The sequence below is a fragment of the Amblyomma maculatum genome, chromosome 9 (assembly GCF_055883805.1).
Source record: "Amblyomma maculatum isolate TAMU_Amacu chromosome 9, ASM5588380v1, whole genome shotgun sequence".
NCBI classification, from domain to species: domain Eukaryota; kingdom Metazoa; phylum Arthropoda; class Arachnida; order Ixodida; family Ixodidae; genus Amblyomma; species Amblyomma maculatum.
The window spans coordinates 6,932,524-6,948,411 of record NC_139352.1 but is presented as its reverse complement, the minus strand read 5'-3'; the positions used below and the strand labels follow the sequence as shown (position 1 = coordinate 6,948,411).

General features: G+C 43.6%; 1 protein-coding gene across 4 annotated transcripts in view; it reads right to left on the bottom strand.

The window, feature by feature from the left end:
- Positions 1–15,888, bottom strand: part of LOC146178181 (uncharacterized) — a 103,229-nt gene that overhangs the window by 11,453 nt on the left and 75,888 nt on the right. For all 4 annotated transcript variants that reach the window (XM_084578001.1, XM_084578000.1, XM_084578002.1 and 1 more), the window contains 7 exons: positions 13,390–13,487; positions 12,354–12,595; positions 11,621–11,753; positions 6,784–6,866; positions 6,254–6,330; positions 4,386–4,550; positions 355–489 (listed from right to left, as the gene is read on the bottom strand). In XM_084578001.1, coding sequence (XP_084434127.1) covers positions 355–489; positions 4,386–4,550; positions 6,254–6,330; positions 6,784–6,866; positions 11,621–11,753; positions 12,354–12,595; positions 13,390–13,487 — 933 coding nt within the window. The remainder of the gene's footprint in view (positions 1–354; positions 490–4,385; positions 4,551–6,253; positions 6,331–6,783; positions 6,867–11,620; positions 11,754–12,353; positions 12,596–13,389; positions 13,488–15,888) is intronic.

Below are 15,888 nucleotides of genomic sequence, written 5' to 3'. Positions count from 1 at the left end.
TATGTTGTTCCTGCTTTCTTTTAAACTTAACAGTGAGGTTTTACTATACATAACTTGATTTGCAACTGCCAATGCACGCACTGCTATCACACGAAAGGAGAATAAAAGGAATGAAAACTGAACAGTGAAAATGAGAAATTTTCATGCTATCACCAGCTCGATGAGTTCAAGTCAGGCATTAGAGGAAAAACACACTTAACTTTTTCAACAAGAAAAGCCCCTCCAGACAAGTATCAATAACAGGCAGGAAAGACCCAGCTATAGCACTTCACCAAGACTAAAAATGTGACCGAGTTAGCCTCCGTGTGTAATATGAACACAGATGCGACCCAGTGCGTAAGCCATGACACTAACCTGCACGTGAAACGCATTAAGGTTGTTGCTGCCGTCGTATCCCGAGCTGCCATCATCTGTGCCCTCCGTGGAGAAAGGGTCCGATTCATTGGTGGCTGCATCGTCGTCGTCACACGGCTCTTCCTTCGCCTCAACCTGCAAGAAGCGCCGTGGGTTCAGGATGAACGAAAAACAGGGTCGCCCAAACTGCGCTCCGTGAAATTATTCGACTCCTTTGGGCTTAATCCATGCATACCTCAAACTCCACCTTTCATTTGCCGTATTTACTTCGAGATTATCTCCACAGTAATTGCTTATGAGTAGGTTGTGTCACCCTACAGCCAGTCATTACTTTTGAAGCGGGAGCCTTTTTTTTCTTTTTTTTTTGAGTATGGGGCGGCTTTGCATTTGTCCATTCTTATCTGCAAGTGAGTCCAAGGTTCCTCTGAACCCTTTGAAAGCTGTTGGGGTTCTATATCAGACTGCTGACAAGAATGAAGATACTTGGCATAGACTAACAAAGCGAAAAGGATTTTAATTGCATGAAACATGAAAATGTCACAATTTTCTAACATGAGCAAGCAAAACAAAACAATTCTATTAAGTCAATTTTGCAAAGCAACAAGCATCTACATTGTCCTGGAAAAAGCTTGTTAGCTGGACCCAGTAAAATATCTGCTGTTCGAAGGTGCTGAATTGGACTGGAAAAAAAAAATTTACAAAGAGAGAGAGAGAGAGGGAGACGACTTCAGTTAGTTGTATGCTTTTTTCTACTAAAGATCTGCATGCATACATACACAAAAGTGCTCAAAAAATCCATTTTCTTGCCAATTCACACTTCATCGCAAAGTATGGTAATACCCTTCAATGCACGTGACAATTTACAATGCCAAATAAAAATGTCCTTTGATGATGCGTTTCAAAAGGCAGGAGCAGTGCAGAGATGTATGATGCATCAGTCATAATGCGGTTTAATAAAAAAATTGAACACATCATGTGGTACAGTGCTCCAGAAGGTTTTGCGGTGGCAAAAGTGGTGCTCTCCACTTGAGGCTCTCGAAGCGGCTGCCGTATGGCACGCCACTGGTGTAGACTCCTAAACTAGAAGTCGGCACACCAAAACTGTGTGCGTCTATGAGGGGCTGACTGGACAATCTACATATTGTGATAATATCACATAAGTAGGCCGTTTCTTTAATGCTTCACTGCTGAGCTACCAGTGAAGATTGAAATGAATGTATCCTTGATTTTTATTCTTTCAGATGAAAATTGGAGGTGTATGCTTCAGTACCATATATGTTCATGTAGGGCCGCCCCCGTGTAAGGGCTGCACCCCCAACTTGGGGGTCGTGATAATTAAAAAAAATCAACAGAAAATTGAAATGTCAGCCAAAAAGACTGGTTTCATACGAGCATAATTTTTTGCTGCGTAAGAACCACTGTAACCATGAACGTGTCAACTCGCGTACCATTCTTTGCCTAGAAGCCTGGATATGCGATCTGTCAGCGACACTAACTCGTCTTGCGTTCGCGTCGGAAGAACATTATGCTATGCAAAAGCCAGAAAAAGATGGAGGCTTTTTCGGTGCACTTCACTGTGCAACGAAACACGAGCAGCGTGTTTCCTTGCGGTGAAGTGCCTGCCGCCGCACTCAGGCACTCGCGAGATATGCGTCGTATAAGCACGCATATCGTCGTATAAGTCCGACCGGTAGCACTAGGTTAAACGAACATTGTAATGTACATGTGTTGCAAGGTGTAACATTGTTATTAATTTGCGATGTGAAAATAACCTCACATTAATGTGAATATATAATTTATTTCCTCAAGACTTTGACAACAATGCGCGCTGAAACTCCATCCAGAAGAAGGCCACCCGCACTAACTGTGGCCGTAGGTCACATGTGGAGTGCAGCCAAAGGAAGGCAGCCATTGCTGCTAAACTTTGGCAGGCACTTGTTTTTGTCCCTGAGGAGGCCTTGATTTTGTTCATTCACAAACACCCTAAGCATCAGTTAGTCTTTGGATTCGGTAATAACAAGCCAGTATACCATGCTTTCATAGCCCCAAATTGTTCTTATTATCTTATATTGAAGAAAACTGCCTTCGACCACACCCATGTAAGAATATCCTGAGTTTATTTCATTTAAACAAAAGGGCAACTGCCTACCTTTGTTGTCTGGGAGCCTTCTTCCTGGCAAAAGTATATTGTGCTTGAGCTATGCGGTCCACAGGCGCTAGCGACTGTTTTGCTACATTTGTTATAAGGTTCATAATACAACACATTGGATCCAATTATAATTAATTGATGTGTTTGTGCACAGTATAAATTCATCAGTGTTCTTATTATTCTTGTTTCATTATTAATTCTTGTGAGGCTCTTAAATCATAGTGTATTCAAAGTCTTCTTTAATGCTGCTGTATAAAAAAATTTAGCAACCCCCTTTTCAGTTAGAGTAATTGGACATCTAATAATCGGTGGAATGGGGAGAGTCAGAGGCTGCCACCAATACATGGTGGGGCCTCAAACTAAGGCCACCAATATTATGATGCCCGCTGCATTCTCCAAACAACAGCCATTCATACAATACACATCACATCATCTCAGATATGTTGTGCCATTTTCTACCCAGTCTCGGGCACAATATTCATTGTTACTTTGTTCAAGTCCACCTGAATGACCAATGGCCCAATGACACTGACACTGGTTCTTCTTATGCTCTATAGTCCTGGTTTTTTACTGCTAATTCAGACTTTGGCACTCCTTCCTAGTGTTATACCACAATCACTGGTAGGTAGAATTTACGTTCAACATTTGGTATGGTATATGTATATGGGGATTAACGCCTCGAAGTGACATCGGCTGTGGGAAACATCGTAGTGGAGCGCTTCTGTAATTTTGACCACTGAGGGTTATTTACCATGCAGTGACACCGCACAGTACACAAGCACCTTGTATTTCAACTCTATCAAAAACACAACTGCAATTGCCAGGATCGAAACCACGTCGTTGGAATCTGCTGTCCAGCTCCTTGATCACTGAGCTACCACAGCAGGGCAAATTCAGAAATTAACATAGCCACTAGAAAAAATAAATGCAATTTGCAATTATAAAATGCTAATTTTGATGCCATTAAGAAATTTCGACTTCTTCGATCATTCCTGCCACTCATGTTCTGTACCGAATAGAAAATATTTACTAATAAAAGTAACTTCTGTTATGTTCCCATAAAAAGTGTGTAGAAAACTGTACTGGCTAATCCCCAGTTTCCACACAGTACTAGTTATCACGCAATGTAAATAATCGGCTGCCTGCTGTTCTTTCAAAGCTGCTCGGGTGATCATATAAAGCGACGACTGCCTTACCAGGGATATACCTGAAACCTTTGTTCCTCAGAAATCTGATCCTTTTCTTCTTCTTCTGCATCCCTTCTTTCTTGCTTTACTGCAACTTCCAGCTCTCTAGCCCTTCAGAACCTTTGCGTCTTGAATTAGACACGCTGCCCCTAGAGAGTGCACACTAGCATGTTTGTATGGCTTTATGTTTATAGTATCGGGCAGTCTTTTTCATAACGTGGTAAATTATGACTGTATGCCAACGACTATGCGTTGGATAATAGAGGTGCAAATAAAAGGTTAGTCATTAAGCGAGTTGCAAAGTGCACGTCTGCAAACAAGGATCCACAAGGGGAGCAGCAGATGGCAGCCATTAATGCTGTCAAGTCATACCCTTAAAGGCAGAGCTTAAATATCCCCTGCAAATTTTAGTTTGAACCTAATTTTTTGGTAAATTGCTTATGAAAACCTGGTTGCACAGTCAGTGTGATCAATAGTTCAAAATATAATGATACTACCGAGTTGTCTGCTGTACCACTCTATCATTCGATCATTTCATGCTCACCACACGTTACTTTATTGATGCAGACTAAATGTTGCAGTCTCAAGAAACAGGGCCCTAACAGAAACAATCATTTATTCCTGGCAAAGGCTGCATCCAAGCAGTCTCCCAAAGAGGTTAGCAGTGCCTGTAAATAAATGAAATAAATACTTACTTTGAGCTTGACGTCTGGGAAGGTGACCTCTGACGGGTGTAGCATGGGAAGGCGTCCCCGCAGGTGATCACGCAACTTCTTCAGCGCCACATAGAATGGCAGCTTGTCCACTGCCCTCGGCAGCTGGGCGCACCGGGCGCTCGACGACGGCATCACAAACACCGACTGCAAACACAGAACACAGGATGTCGTCAGTGTGTGGCAACTGTAAACGATGCTCAACTGAACTATCAGATCGACCAGTTCGCCAGTATCAGTCCTGTGCTGTTCTTCGTCTTCACTGTGCATTTTCTGCGCTCCTTACTTGTACACTGCTGCCAGGCGTGTCACAAATCAGCCTCTCCTTATGTAAGTATGGGAACTTCGGCAACAATATATGTCTCTGTGGACTTTTCGTACAGAGACCTGCATGAGCAATGACTGTCTGAAGACGACTGCGATTTCGTTATGTAACAAAACTTAAAATTTAAACTGAGCTCGAGCAGGCAAGCTGAACCGGTAGTGGATGCAAGAATGGTACATTTGTTACACAACATTATGAAAATGACCTCCATAGTGTTAAATTCATCCATAAGAAGCCCAGATATTGAAAGTCATTTCTTGCAGAGAACAGTATACACAAGCACTGTTCCATTGGTCGCGGAGCACTGCAGAAAGACAGTGCCACACTGATCCGGATTTCCCACTGCAAAGTAAAATGATGTCACGGCTTCCTCTTGCCACCTGGGCACAGCAGCCTAGAGATGGCTTCCTTTACCTTTACTTCACCTGTCGCTATTTTACATGCAGTGTTTAAAACCTATTTCTAGGTAGAATGTTGCTCCTTTTGTTAATTCTGCTGATGGTACTGGCGTCAACCTTGAGAATGTGCCAATTGCCAATCATAGTCTTCTAAAAGAAGTTGAAAAAAATAAAAAGCTAGTCTTCAAAGGCACACTGCTGTTGTGTGCACACCACCACTGCTTATTTGCTTTGGAGTGCCTTCTCTTTCATTTCTTACATCTCGCCCTCTCCGTTCCTAGATTTATGGACCTCATCACCTGATGCCAACACCAACGCCAGGTTTACTGCGTGGCCTGCCCTTTAATGCTATCGCATTAATACAATGTCCCCATTTAGTTCCTGCCTGCCTAGTAGAGATCCTGACAGCCCTGCATACTTTATGCTCAACATTGTTTGGTATGTGCCACCGCTGGGTACGTAGTAAATTGACAGCTCACAATTTAGCCTGGCATTTTTCGTTAAGAAAACAGCACGGCATGGCCCACAACTTCTTTTCTTGAATCAAGAAGCTAGAGCAGAAACGACTTCACGTAGGACTGAGGAAAGAACAGGAGGGGAGAAATAAATCAAGCAGCAAAAAATAAAGCTAAAAGGACACACCAAGCACACAAACCTCAATGCAAATGAACACTTAGGCAAATAATTATTTCAGCTGCTAAACAGGTTCCATCTAGTACCTTCTTAGCTGTACTGCTTCATGCTGTTCTTTGCTGGTGTTCTCTCTCTTTTATTTTTTCTATTTCAGGAGTCATTACGGGCTGCTGCTTCAAGAAATCCCTCACTGTAGTTGCGCCCAAAGGAAAAACATTCTTCTAGCACTAGTCTCAAAAAGTGAAAGCAGGCAAATACAAAAAATTTCTTTTTTTTTTTTCAGTCAACCAATGGAAACGTGATGTGTTTATAAGCTAAAGTACTAACATGTAGTATGAATTCTTCCTTGCTCTGGAAATGATAGGATAGCTGTCCCAACGGTTTTTTTGCACACAAACCACAACCAATGTTATGTTCATTATAATCCCATATACCTTCAGTCAGTGCCCTAAATGAGATTTAGAAGAAAAATAAACAAGAAGAAATGAACTCACCACATTGGTCCCTTCAATAGGCTCCGGCTGACGTCCAAATACAAAGTTCTTGTTCCCCGAAAAGATTTCATAGATTCCTGAAATTGACGACTGGAATGAATGGCATGTCACAAAGCAGAGCCCAAAACAACATGAATCTGTAAGCCGAGACCTCTCTCATTTTAATCTGACCAAAATGTGGGACAATGATATTTGATGTAACACCTGGGTGTAAAGGTACGGCGAGGAAACACAGAAGGAGAGCTCATTCCACAGTGCAACTGGGGTACGATCCTTCGAAACATGATTGCCAGAGTCGAGTTCCAACTTGGGTACTCCAGCTCGCTGGTCGAGCACCTAATCACTGAGCTACCACAGCAGGTCAATACAGCAAACATTTACAGTTTGTCTATATGGCGGCTCATTGGGAGTAGGTGTGGTTGCGCAAGAAGCCAATCAGTTCGTGCGTCCCAAAAAAAAGACTTCCAGGAGGGCATTCCACACTCAGAAACTTGCGCACATAGAAAATGTCAAGCTTTGTAATATCTCACCTTTCCCATTGAAGACTGCTATCCGAGGCTGGAAAATTTTTAGCTTGTCCAAAAGAATCTCAGCACCTTCTTTGATCTCTTTCCTGTCGACAGAGAAGAAAGGAAAATGAGCTGCAATGGCTAAATAAGTCACAAAAGAAATCGAATGCCTCACCTTCCCTCGGGGCAAACAAGCAACAATGATAGCCACCACATCTTCACCCGGGGTGCCGGTCGATCGCGAACAAGCTTTATGCGCAATCATATTTGCGATTCCTCCTGCAACCAACTTTTTTGTGAAATACCTAGCTTCCGTATTGCTACCCATGTTTAATCAGACAAGGTGAGAGTGGCTGCAAGGCTGCAGCTGACAGGGGTGAAAAAGTTTGAGCTTAAAAAGCGTGGTTAGAATAACGTGGCTGCATAAAGATTGGTATCTTTCAACAGTCTTTCAACAATACTGGGTTGTTTCTGTGCAGTTTTTTTTTCATTGGATGAAGAGCATCAAGTTTTGATATAGATAGATCTGGGACCCACATTCTAACTTCGATCCCTGGTAGAACTATGCCCTCCAGGCTGGGGCAGATTTATGAGAACCGTTGCCACCTCATTTTCCTTTGCTTTTCCCTTCAAAAAATCAGAATCCTTCAAAGGATAACGATGCCAAACCTAAATTTTTCCATGAAAAAAATTGAAAAAATCCAAATAAAACTGGAATTCCCAGGAGCGGCCCACTATATCTGCCCCTACCTCCAAGCCCTCACCCATTAGATAAAGCAACAGAAGCAGTACGCTATATTGCCGTGAACCACTGAAATCTTTATTCGTTGTTTTCAACAGCAGTAGACATGTGGCCTTACCACTGTGACTGTAGCGTCCTTTGTTTGTTCATGCTCGGTGTCGCAAGACGCGGCTTCATTACTTTCTCGGTAGAGCGAGATGTGCCGAAATTTGTCTCTAATGACTGCAGCCAAGCACAACTGTTTCCATATTGTTCCAGACTTCTCCAGTTTCCTTTGGTCGGTTTCTGTATGTTCCTTCATTGACTCCAAATTGAGCGCTGCTGAATGCTGCGCGCATTCATGGTTAGGCGACCGAAGAGCACCTTTGCTGCTGTCGCCATCACCGAGTAGTGTAATTCTTTTGCAGATGCAAGAGAGCATAATAAGGAGTTTATTTCAATGCAATCCCAGTCTCTTGGTTTGTTGCCTACAGTCTTGTCACCCACATATGTGACATCTGAAGCATCTAGACAAACCGGCCATAGGAAACTGGAAGAGTCTGGAACAATACGGAAACAGCTGTGCTTCACTGTGATCATTCGAGACAAATCTTGGTGCATCTCACGCTACAAAGAAAGTGGTAAAGCTATGTCTCGTGACTCTGAGCTAACAAACAAAGGGCACAAGATCGTTTCGTGTACTACAATTGCAGTGATAAGGCCACAGGCTGGCAGCTGTTGATAACGACAAATAAATTTAGAATTTTACTGGTTCGCTACTCGCCATCACCGAGTAGCGTAATTCTTTTGCAGATGCAAGAGAGCATAATAAGGAATTTATTTCAATGCAATCCCAGTCTCTTGGTTTGTTGCCTACAGTCTTGTCACCCACATATGTGACATCTGAAGCATCTAGACAAACCAGCCATAGGAAACTGGAAGAGTCTGGAACAATACGGAAACAGCTGTGCTTCACTGTGATCATTCGAGACAAATCTTGGTGCATCTCACGCTACAGAGAAAGTGGTAAAGCTATGTCTCGTGACTCTGAGCTAACAAACAAAGGGCACAAGATCGTTTCATGCACTACAATTGCAGTGATAAGGCCACAGGCTGGCAGCTGTTGATAACGACAAATAAATTTAGAATTTTAATGGTTCGCAAGCAGCTGAACTTACCATGTAGACTTCACTTGCACCCACTAAATAATGTATAAATATATTGTTCTCTCAAGTTGTCTCCACCTTAAATTTAAGCTCTAAAAAAGGTTTAAGTCACGGATGAGCTAAGCTCAAGTATCTAGGGCATGTGAGCTGTGCATAAAGACTGATAAGATTACAGCTTTGCTGTTTACATTGACTCCGCTTATTACTAGGAGGGGAGGAGAAAACAACTTTATTTAACGCATTACATTAAGCGTTAAGAATGTCCTGGGCCAGGGTCACCAAGGCCAACTGATCTTGCAGTTGGTCAGAGGCTAACCAAGCCCGCCATGTTGGGGGAGGAGGGTGTGGAAAGTGAGGAGATTGGAGGGCGACAGGGCATGAAAAGATGCAATGCTCCAAGTTTGCATAGTGTTCTGGGCAATTTGGGCATGCAGGGGAATGTATGATTCTGTATAGAAAAGATCGGGCAGGAGTAAGCAGTGTATTTAGTTGTATGCGTCTAAGAATGCGGATTTGCGTGGTAGTGAGAGATTTATCAGGAAGAGGAAGTGTACGGAGAGTTTCTCTAATGTTGTCGTAGTGAACGTTGATTTCTTTTTTGTAGTGAAGAGTAGTGTCCCACGTTGGTGGATAAGGCCAGGGAATCCCAGGCACCCGGTGTTGAAGTTCGCGGGCGAGGCGATGCACTACCTCATTGCCTGGGATTCCAGCGTAACCAGGAATCCACCTCAGTGTTACAGTGTGGGGACGTAGTTTGGTAAGAGCTCTGTGTAGATCATCGTGTAGTTCTTCAGGAATGCGACCTGTGTGAATGGCGCGTATAGCTTGTATTGAATCAGTGTATATGGTATATTCTGAAGGGTTAGGGGTGCTTGTGCGAGGTCTTGAATACTGGTAACTATTGGTAGGGTCTCGAGAGTCGCTGTAGGAGGAGGATCTATGTAAGGACCGAGGGTATGCATCACTACATCGCTACAGCTCTGAATTGAGTAAACAGCCGCTCCGACGTTAGTTCGTGATGCATCTGTGTAGATGATCGTGGAATCTGTTGGGTGAACATGGTTGGAAACGCGAGCGGAACATCTGCCTGTGTTAGTGTCGGGTGCAACGTTTTTTGGAATGGGGATTATTCTGAGGTTATCCGGGAGCGAAGAAGGAAGGGTAATTATAGGGAGGTCTATAGGTTTGAGTGCAACCTGCTGTAGTATCCAATGTCCTTGTTTGGTGCTAGAAAGACGTGCCATTTGCCGGTCGCGATGTTGTTGTATGAGGTCTCCCAGGGGCAAGAACAGCCCCGTAGAGTATAGGTGCTCCGTGGACGTATGTACAGGGACGTTAAGGGTGGCCTTGTACAATATGTGAAGCGCAACCTCAATCTGATGTCTTTGGCGACAAGTTACTATATTACTCCAGCTATCATCAACGACCATAATGACAACAAACAAAAAAAATATTATTACACTGTAATTTTTTAATGCTTAACAAGAACTAAAGGCAACACTAAAAGGGAACATTAAGTCATGCTAGACTGATAGGTTAGTATCACATAATAAAAAAGACATCTTTTTTTGCCAGGAACGAAGTTTTAAAAGCCAGAAAATTGTGTTTAAGTAAAAATGCACGTGTTGCCACTGGCATACCTGTGCAACTGTGGCTGTGACAGGCCTCTGAGCTTTCTCGCAGAGCACTATTTTGCTATAAATGGGCGGTTGCTTATTCTGTACAGAGAAGCTGTAGCATATAGAACTTATATGCAGTTAAATTAATATTAATGGTACATTACGCTGCTATGAAAAAGAGGTTCAAGCAATTGATGTGTGATCTTTAAGATTATACAAACATTCCCTGCCGACAGCTATAGCCACAGTAATAGCCACCGAAAAGTCAACCATATGGATATCTGCAATCATACCGCACAATTCATCAACAAACATGCCCCAATAGGCAGCAACTTTTGCTGTTTGATCAACAATGCACGTGCAGATTTTCTCTCAGATCTGGTGTTCAGCAAAAGATGTTAAAGCACAACAGCCGTTTGCATGCTGTTGAGGATCTCTTCAAGCTAACCAGTGCATGCGTGGCTACAACATACAGTGCGCTGAAGGCCACATATGCTTGCAACATCGTTGCCAATGTATGTGCACATGAGCGTGATTAGCAGCTCGTTCTCCAGTCTGCAGCTGCCCTCGATAGCTTCACGTCATATCTTTTGCACCCATAGAGTCTATTTCTATCGTATGCATATGTTGTAATGTAATGCTGCTGCAAATCATTGCAATGGAGAGCATCTGCCTTCAGGGGAGGGGTTGAGGCTGAGGTGGCCTGCATACTTCATATCATATTGCTGTGACAACTGACTAGGCCAATGGGCTAGTTCCAGTTTCTGGCCACGTTCCTGGTCTTTGGGAGTGGCACCCCTGATTGGTCTTAGAGCTCTGCCACATACACACTACAGAAATGACATACCTAACAGCTCATTTTTAGCAGATGGTTTGCATGTGGAAGGGCTTCGAGACTTTCACTGCAACTTCCTCACCAACACAAACACCTTTCCGTACATAAGAAATATTGGCAGTGCTCCTGAAAAATAATCTATCTCCCTTGCTTAGTCTGACATTTCCCTTTAGAGTCCTACAACACTGTCTCAACTCATCAGCGACATCAAAGCCCGCTTGGCTGTTGAAACCAAAACAAGACAACGAGAGAAAAAAATCTAATTATAAATTATTTAGTGGGCGCAAACAAATTGCACATTACAATCCATGCATACATACTGATTTCATTGCCGTCTTTTTGAGGAAAGTAAATGAAGCTCAAATTAGGTGTCACCACTCCTTCAGGGATTGATCATTTGGGTGGATTGAAGTTAGAACAGGGGTCCAGCAGGAAAGCAGCAAGGATCCTATGGGAATTTTTTCGCTCCACTATGTCATCTACAACATCAGTGCCCGTAGCACTCATTGACCCTTACCTTGAGAGATCAGCGCTGCTACGAGTGGTCCGAGCCACAATGTTGGTGAAGCCGATTCCATACTGGATGAGCTTGAAATCATCCACGGCTGTCATGGGTTCAGGAATGAGGCCCGCCAGGAACAAGCAGCGCCCTGCACAAGGGACGAACACTCACCGAAACCGTCCCAGCAACTCTACAACAATGCAGAGGTGTGAGCTAAGTTGGTTCTATCCAATGGTCATAAAACGCCTTAAACATGGAACCAAGGACGCATGTGTATACTTCAGACTGGGGTGTCCACAAACATTTTTTTTCTTTTTCGATGGTAGCAGGCTACCATAATGAATGTAAAAACTGTCACTGCAATGCTGAGATAATTAAAAAACAAGAAACTACGACAGCACAAACAAAAGTCTACGACAGTTAAACTTGTGGATTGATACAAATTACCCGATAAGTGGCTTAAACTGATGCTCGTCACGACTGCAAAGGAAATCACACCTGCACTCAGTTGTACACACAGCTGGGACTTGTCACTACTCATGCTTTACACTGCCGGTCAGAAGCATAGTCACGGTCATGACCACCAACACCAGCATGTGCATGTGCGGAAGCAGAGGTGGAGGCAAAGAAGCTCCAACGACCATTCTGTGAACAGAGTTCATGACGTCCGTTTAGAAGAACTCTACGACAGCTACTTGCTGGAAAATGGCTCGCTGTAAGTCTAGAGTTTTCTAAGCAGGACACCTACAAAAGTGGTTTCCAGGGCCGGCATAGTGATGGCCCTTGAAGGCAGCAAAGAGGCCAGGATTAATGCCAATGATGACAATGTCCAGGTTCGGCACCAGGTGATCCGGCAGAGTCCGTTTGGCCACCTCCTCCTCGGGCATGCCCTCAAAGCGGTCAATCCGCTTGCGCTGCTTGAAGGTGTCAGTGATCTTCTCCTGTTTTATTGCTGGACGGCGACCGTCACCCACGTCCATGTACTCCAGCCTGAAAGTGGAGAGGAGCTCACTCAACATCACATTCTTTATCATGTTCAGGGAGGAAAAATAAGCTATGCCCCCTTTCATGGTGATAAATTTAAAGCTCCTGTTATATAGAAAAGCCAGGTTATATAGAAAAGCCAGGAACAGTTGGTGTTGTGCATAAAAAATCGCAAGCATGGCTTCTGTCAGATTGTGGTTGACAGGTGGCATGGCTGGGGACTGACTGATCAGCCACAGAACTGCATGACCATGTTATACAGTGTTTTTTTTTTTTTGTTTTTTTTTTTTGTTTTTTTTTTGGGGGGGGGGGGGTTAAGGCGACGATTTGTATCCGTCGATTTGTTTGTCGAGCAGTGTTGCATATTAATACAGGTACTGGCGAGCCTATGTGAGCACATGTGAGATAACAGAGGCACAAATTAAATGATTAGTGATTACATGAGTAGCACAGTGCACGTATATGAACAATATCCTACAACAGAAGCTGCAGGCAAGAGCAACTTTTGAATCACGCCCTTAAAGGCAAAGCTTAGGCGCCCCAAATTCTTTTTGTTGAAATGCCATGAACGTGGTGTGATACATTGTGACACTCTAGCATCCATGCTGCTTCACCTGAGCCATAGTCTAGCACAGCCAGAACTTTTATTTAGTTTGTACTGCTCCGACTTAATTACTGCTATAATCTTGAAACTTCCATGCATCTGACACTGCTCATAAAGCGCATAAATTTGGATGCGTGACTCATTTGTAGCCCGTGTCTTGTGTCAGACCCATATCGCAGAGGGACCAAGGACGCACCCTTCAGTGATCGGATACTTTCGCGGTCGACCCCGCTTCCGGATCACGGGAACCGGCTGTCCTGGCTCGAGACCAAGTGGCAGCTCCTGATCTTCAACCTGTTGACCAAGAGCACTGACGTCAAAACCGTGACTCAGAAAAACTCATGCAGCAGGCCAGAATTAAATGCTTTTGGGTGTGTGAGCTAAAAGCCTCTCAGAACGAATGTACCAAGAAAATACAACCACACGCAGCAGCACTTGCATTGAAGCCTCCGAGTGTGGTGATTGCTACTCCCTCTACCCCAGGACAAAAAATGTGGTTGGTTACACAAATGTATCTTAAAAGCTGCCCTTTCGAGCACCTATCATGGCCATACACAATTAGCACCATAATTATGCGCTGCCCGGCTGCAAGCGGCCGGTCAGTACTCAAGACAGCAATTTTTAATGCATACGAAAGCACACGGCAGAAAACGATTTTAGCAAAAGGGCTTTAACAGCACTGCACAGTTACTATATATTAATCTGCAAAGCCACTTAAACTAAACCAAGTGCAAACTCTGCATTGCAAGTAAACAAACGAGTACTTGAGATAACGCTGACATCACGAGACAAAATCACAAAGGTTGTATGCAATCAATAAACACCCAATGATTAATATAAACCAGTGATTCATTCAGAGGCTATTCTGATCTAAGGTTTCCATAACCTAGAACACAATGCATAGCAGTCTGAACGATAATGTCACAGCTTCTACGTTTAAAATCATTTAAAAAATGGTGAGCAAACATTCCACATTATGTACAAGGCAATGCTTCCTTCAGATATGCTGCCTTTGATTTTGATCAGTTATTGCCACTGCAGCATGATTTCTCATTAAACATTTATGAGAATGCAAAGAACTCTTTATTACTTTAGGTAGGTAGGAATAACTTTAATAAAATGCCGGCAACCAACGGTTTAATGCATCGTGACGTTGGCCAAGCGTTGACCCTTATCTGCACTACCCCAGTTCGGCCCAAAATTTAAAAAGAAAATAAAAGCTTACCTGGACTAAAGTTTGTATAAAAAGTACATAGAATCACAAACTTTTCACCAAGTCCTATTTTGGAGCATGATAGGCATAAATTATCCCGAACACCTCAAAAGAATGCATGAGGATGCAGTCCTAACAATGATTTGGCTTTGCAGGCCGTTTTTCAGATTTGCTGTAAGCACTGAGTCACCAATGTGTCCCACTTCGTATAATTCCGTAAAACTCATGATAGCATTCGCTGATAATGTAACAATAGATACGATGTAGCAGTGACGTAGCTAGCAATTAAGTAGAGATAACATCACTGCCTTGTGCATCATGCAGGCATCTTGCATGCAGTCACAGTGTTGTGATTAATACTGCCACCATCACACAAACCATTTAATCGTGTGCACTGGCACACAGTACCAGCTTTAAATTGGTAAATGAGTTAGCATCAACGCATGTACAAACTATTTGCATCCTTCATACTTGCATCTCATCAGTTTTACCCTCCACAGTAATCCAACTTATTGTTAATATGTATGCAACTGCACCTTACAGATGAGAGTTTAAGCCTGTTCAATACCATTTCAAAACAAAAAACATTGACTTCTGTTCATGCAAAACATTTTAATTTGCAGGCACGTGTACAAACAAAACATTTTCTGCCATCTGTCTGCAACATCACGTGCCTTGGCGTCACTCTAGGTGTATATCCTTTCCTCACCACACCACGGCCGCAGGTGCCTGTGTTTGTTCTCGTGCTGCTTAGCCAGACCGACATACATCAGGACTCGTTTATGTCGCATTCACTCGAGCGCTACGTCCCCTCGTTAAAATGAAAGCGCCTCTAAAGAAGTAGCAGGACCCGGCTGCAAGCTGTCTCAGTGAATGAAAACTTATTCGCAGAAACCTAAGAGACGGTTGTTGGGTGGGGGAGCAAGAGACGAAATGTAATGCAAGTTTTCAATAAACGGCAGCTGCTTCAAAATGCATGTCACCCTCCCCCACCCTCCTCCCCATTTTAAAACGATGGGTCGCCTCTGCGCAGGTGCTATAGCTGTCGCCCACACAAAGGGAGAGTCGCCATGATATATGGCTCCCTCCGAGCCATTTCAAAAGGCTCAACGGACCCCCACATCGGAGTCCTTCTAGGGCGCATTCGGAAGCTGAGCTTAGGCTACCTCTCCCATTCAAAAGCTGTCCCTTCAAGCTGCTGGCCTTGGTGCGCCCTGTTGATCTCACTGTTTGTGACCTAATCAAGATGCGACCATTGATATTGGTAGGGGTGTCAAACAGAGGGACAAGGCCCCTGTTCTGACGGTGATGACAGTGAACCAATTAGCATGCATCCACTTATGGCAAATGCCTTTTTGGACACACTGCGCATACACGAGTTAGAGCGTACACGACTGCCATGCAGCAAAATTTGGCCGCTTACCACTTGCCCCCTTATCTCTTAGCTCAGCAAACTACCAAGAAATTGAGCACGGCAGGAGA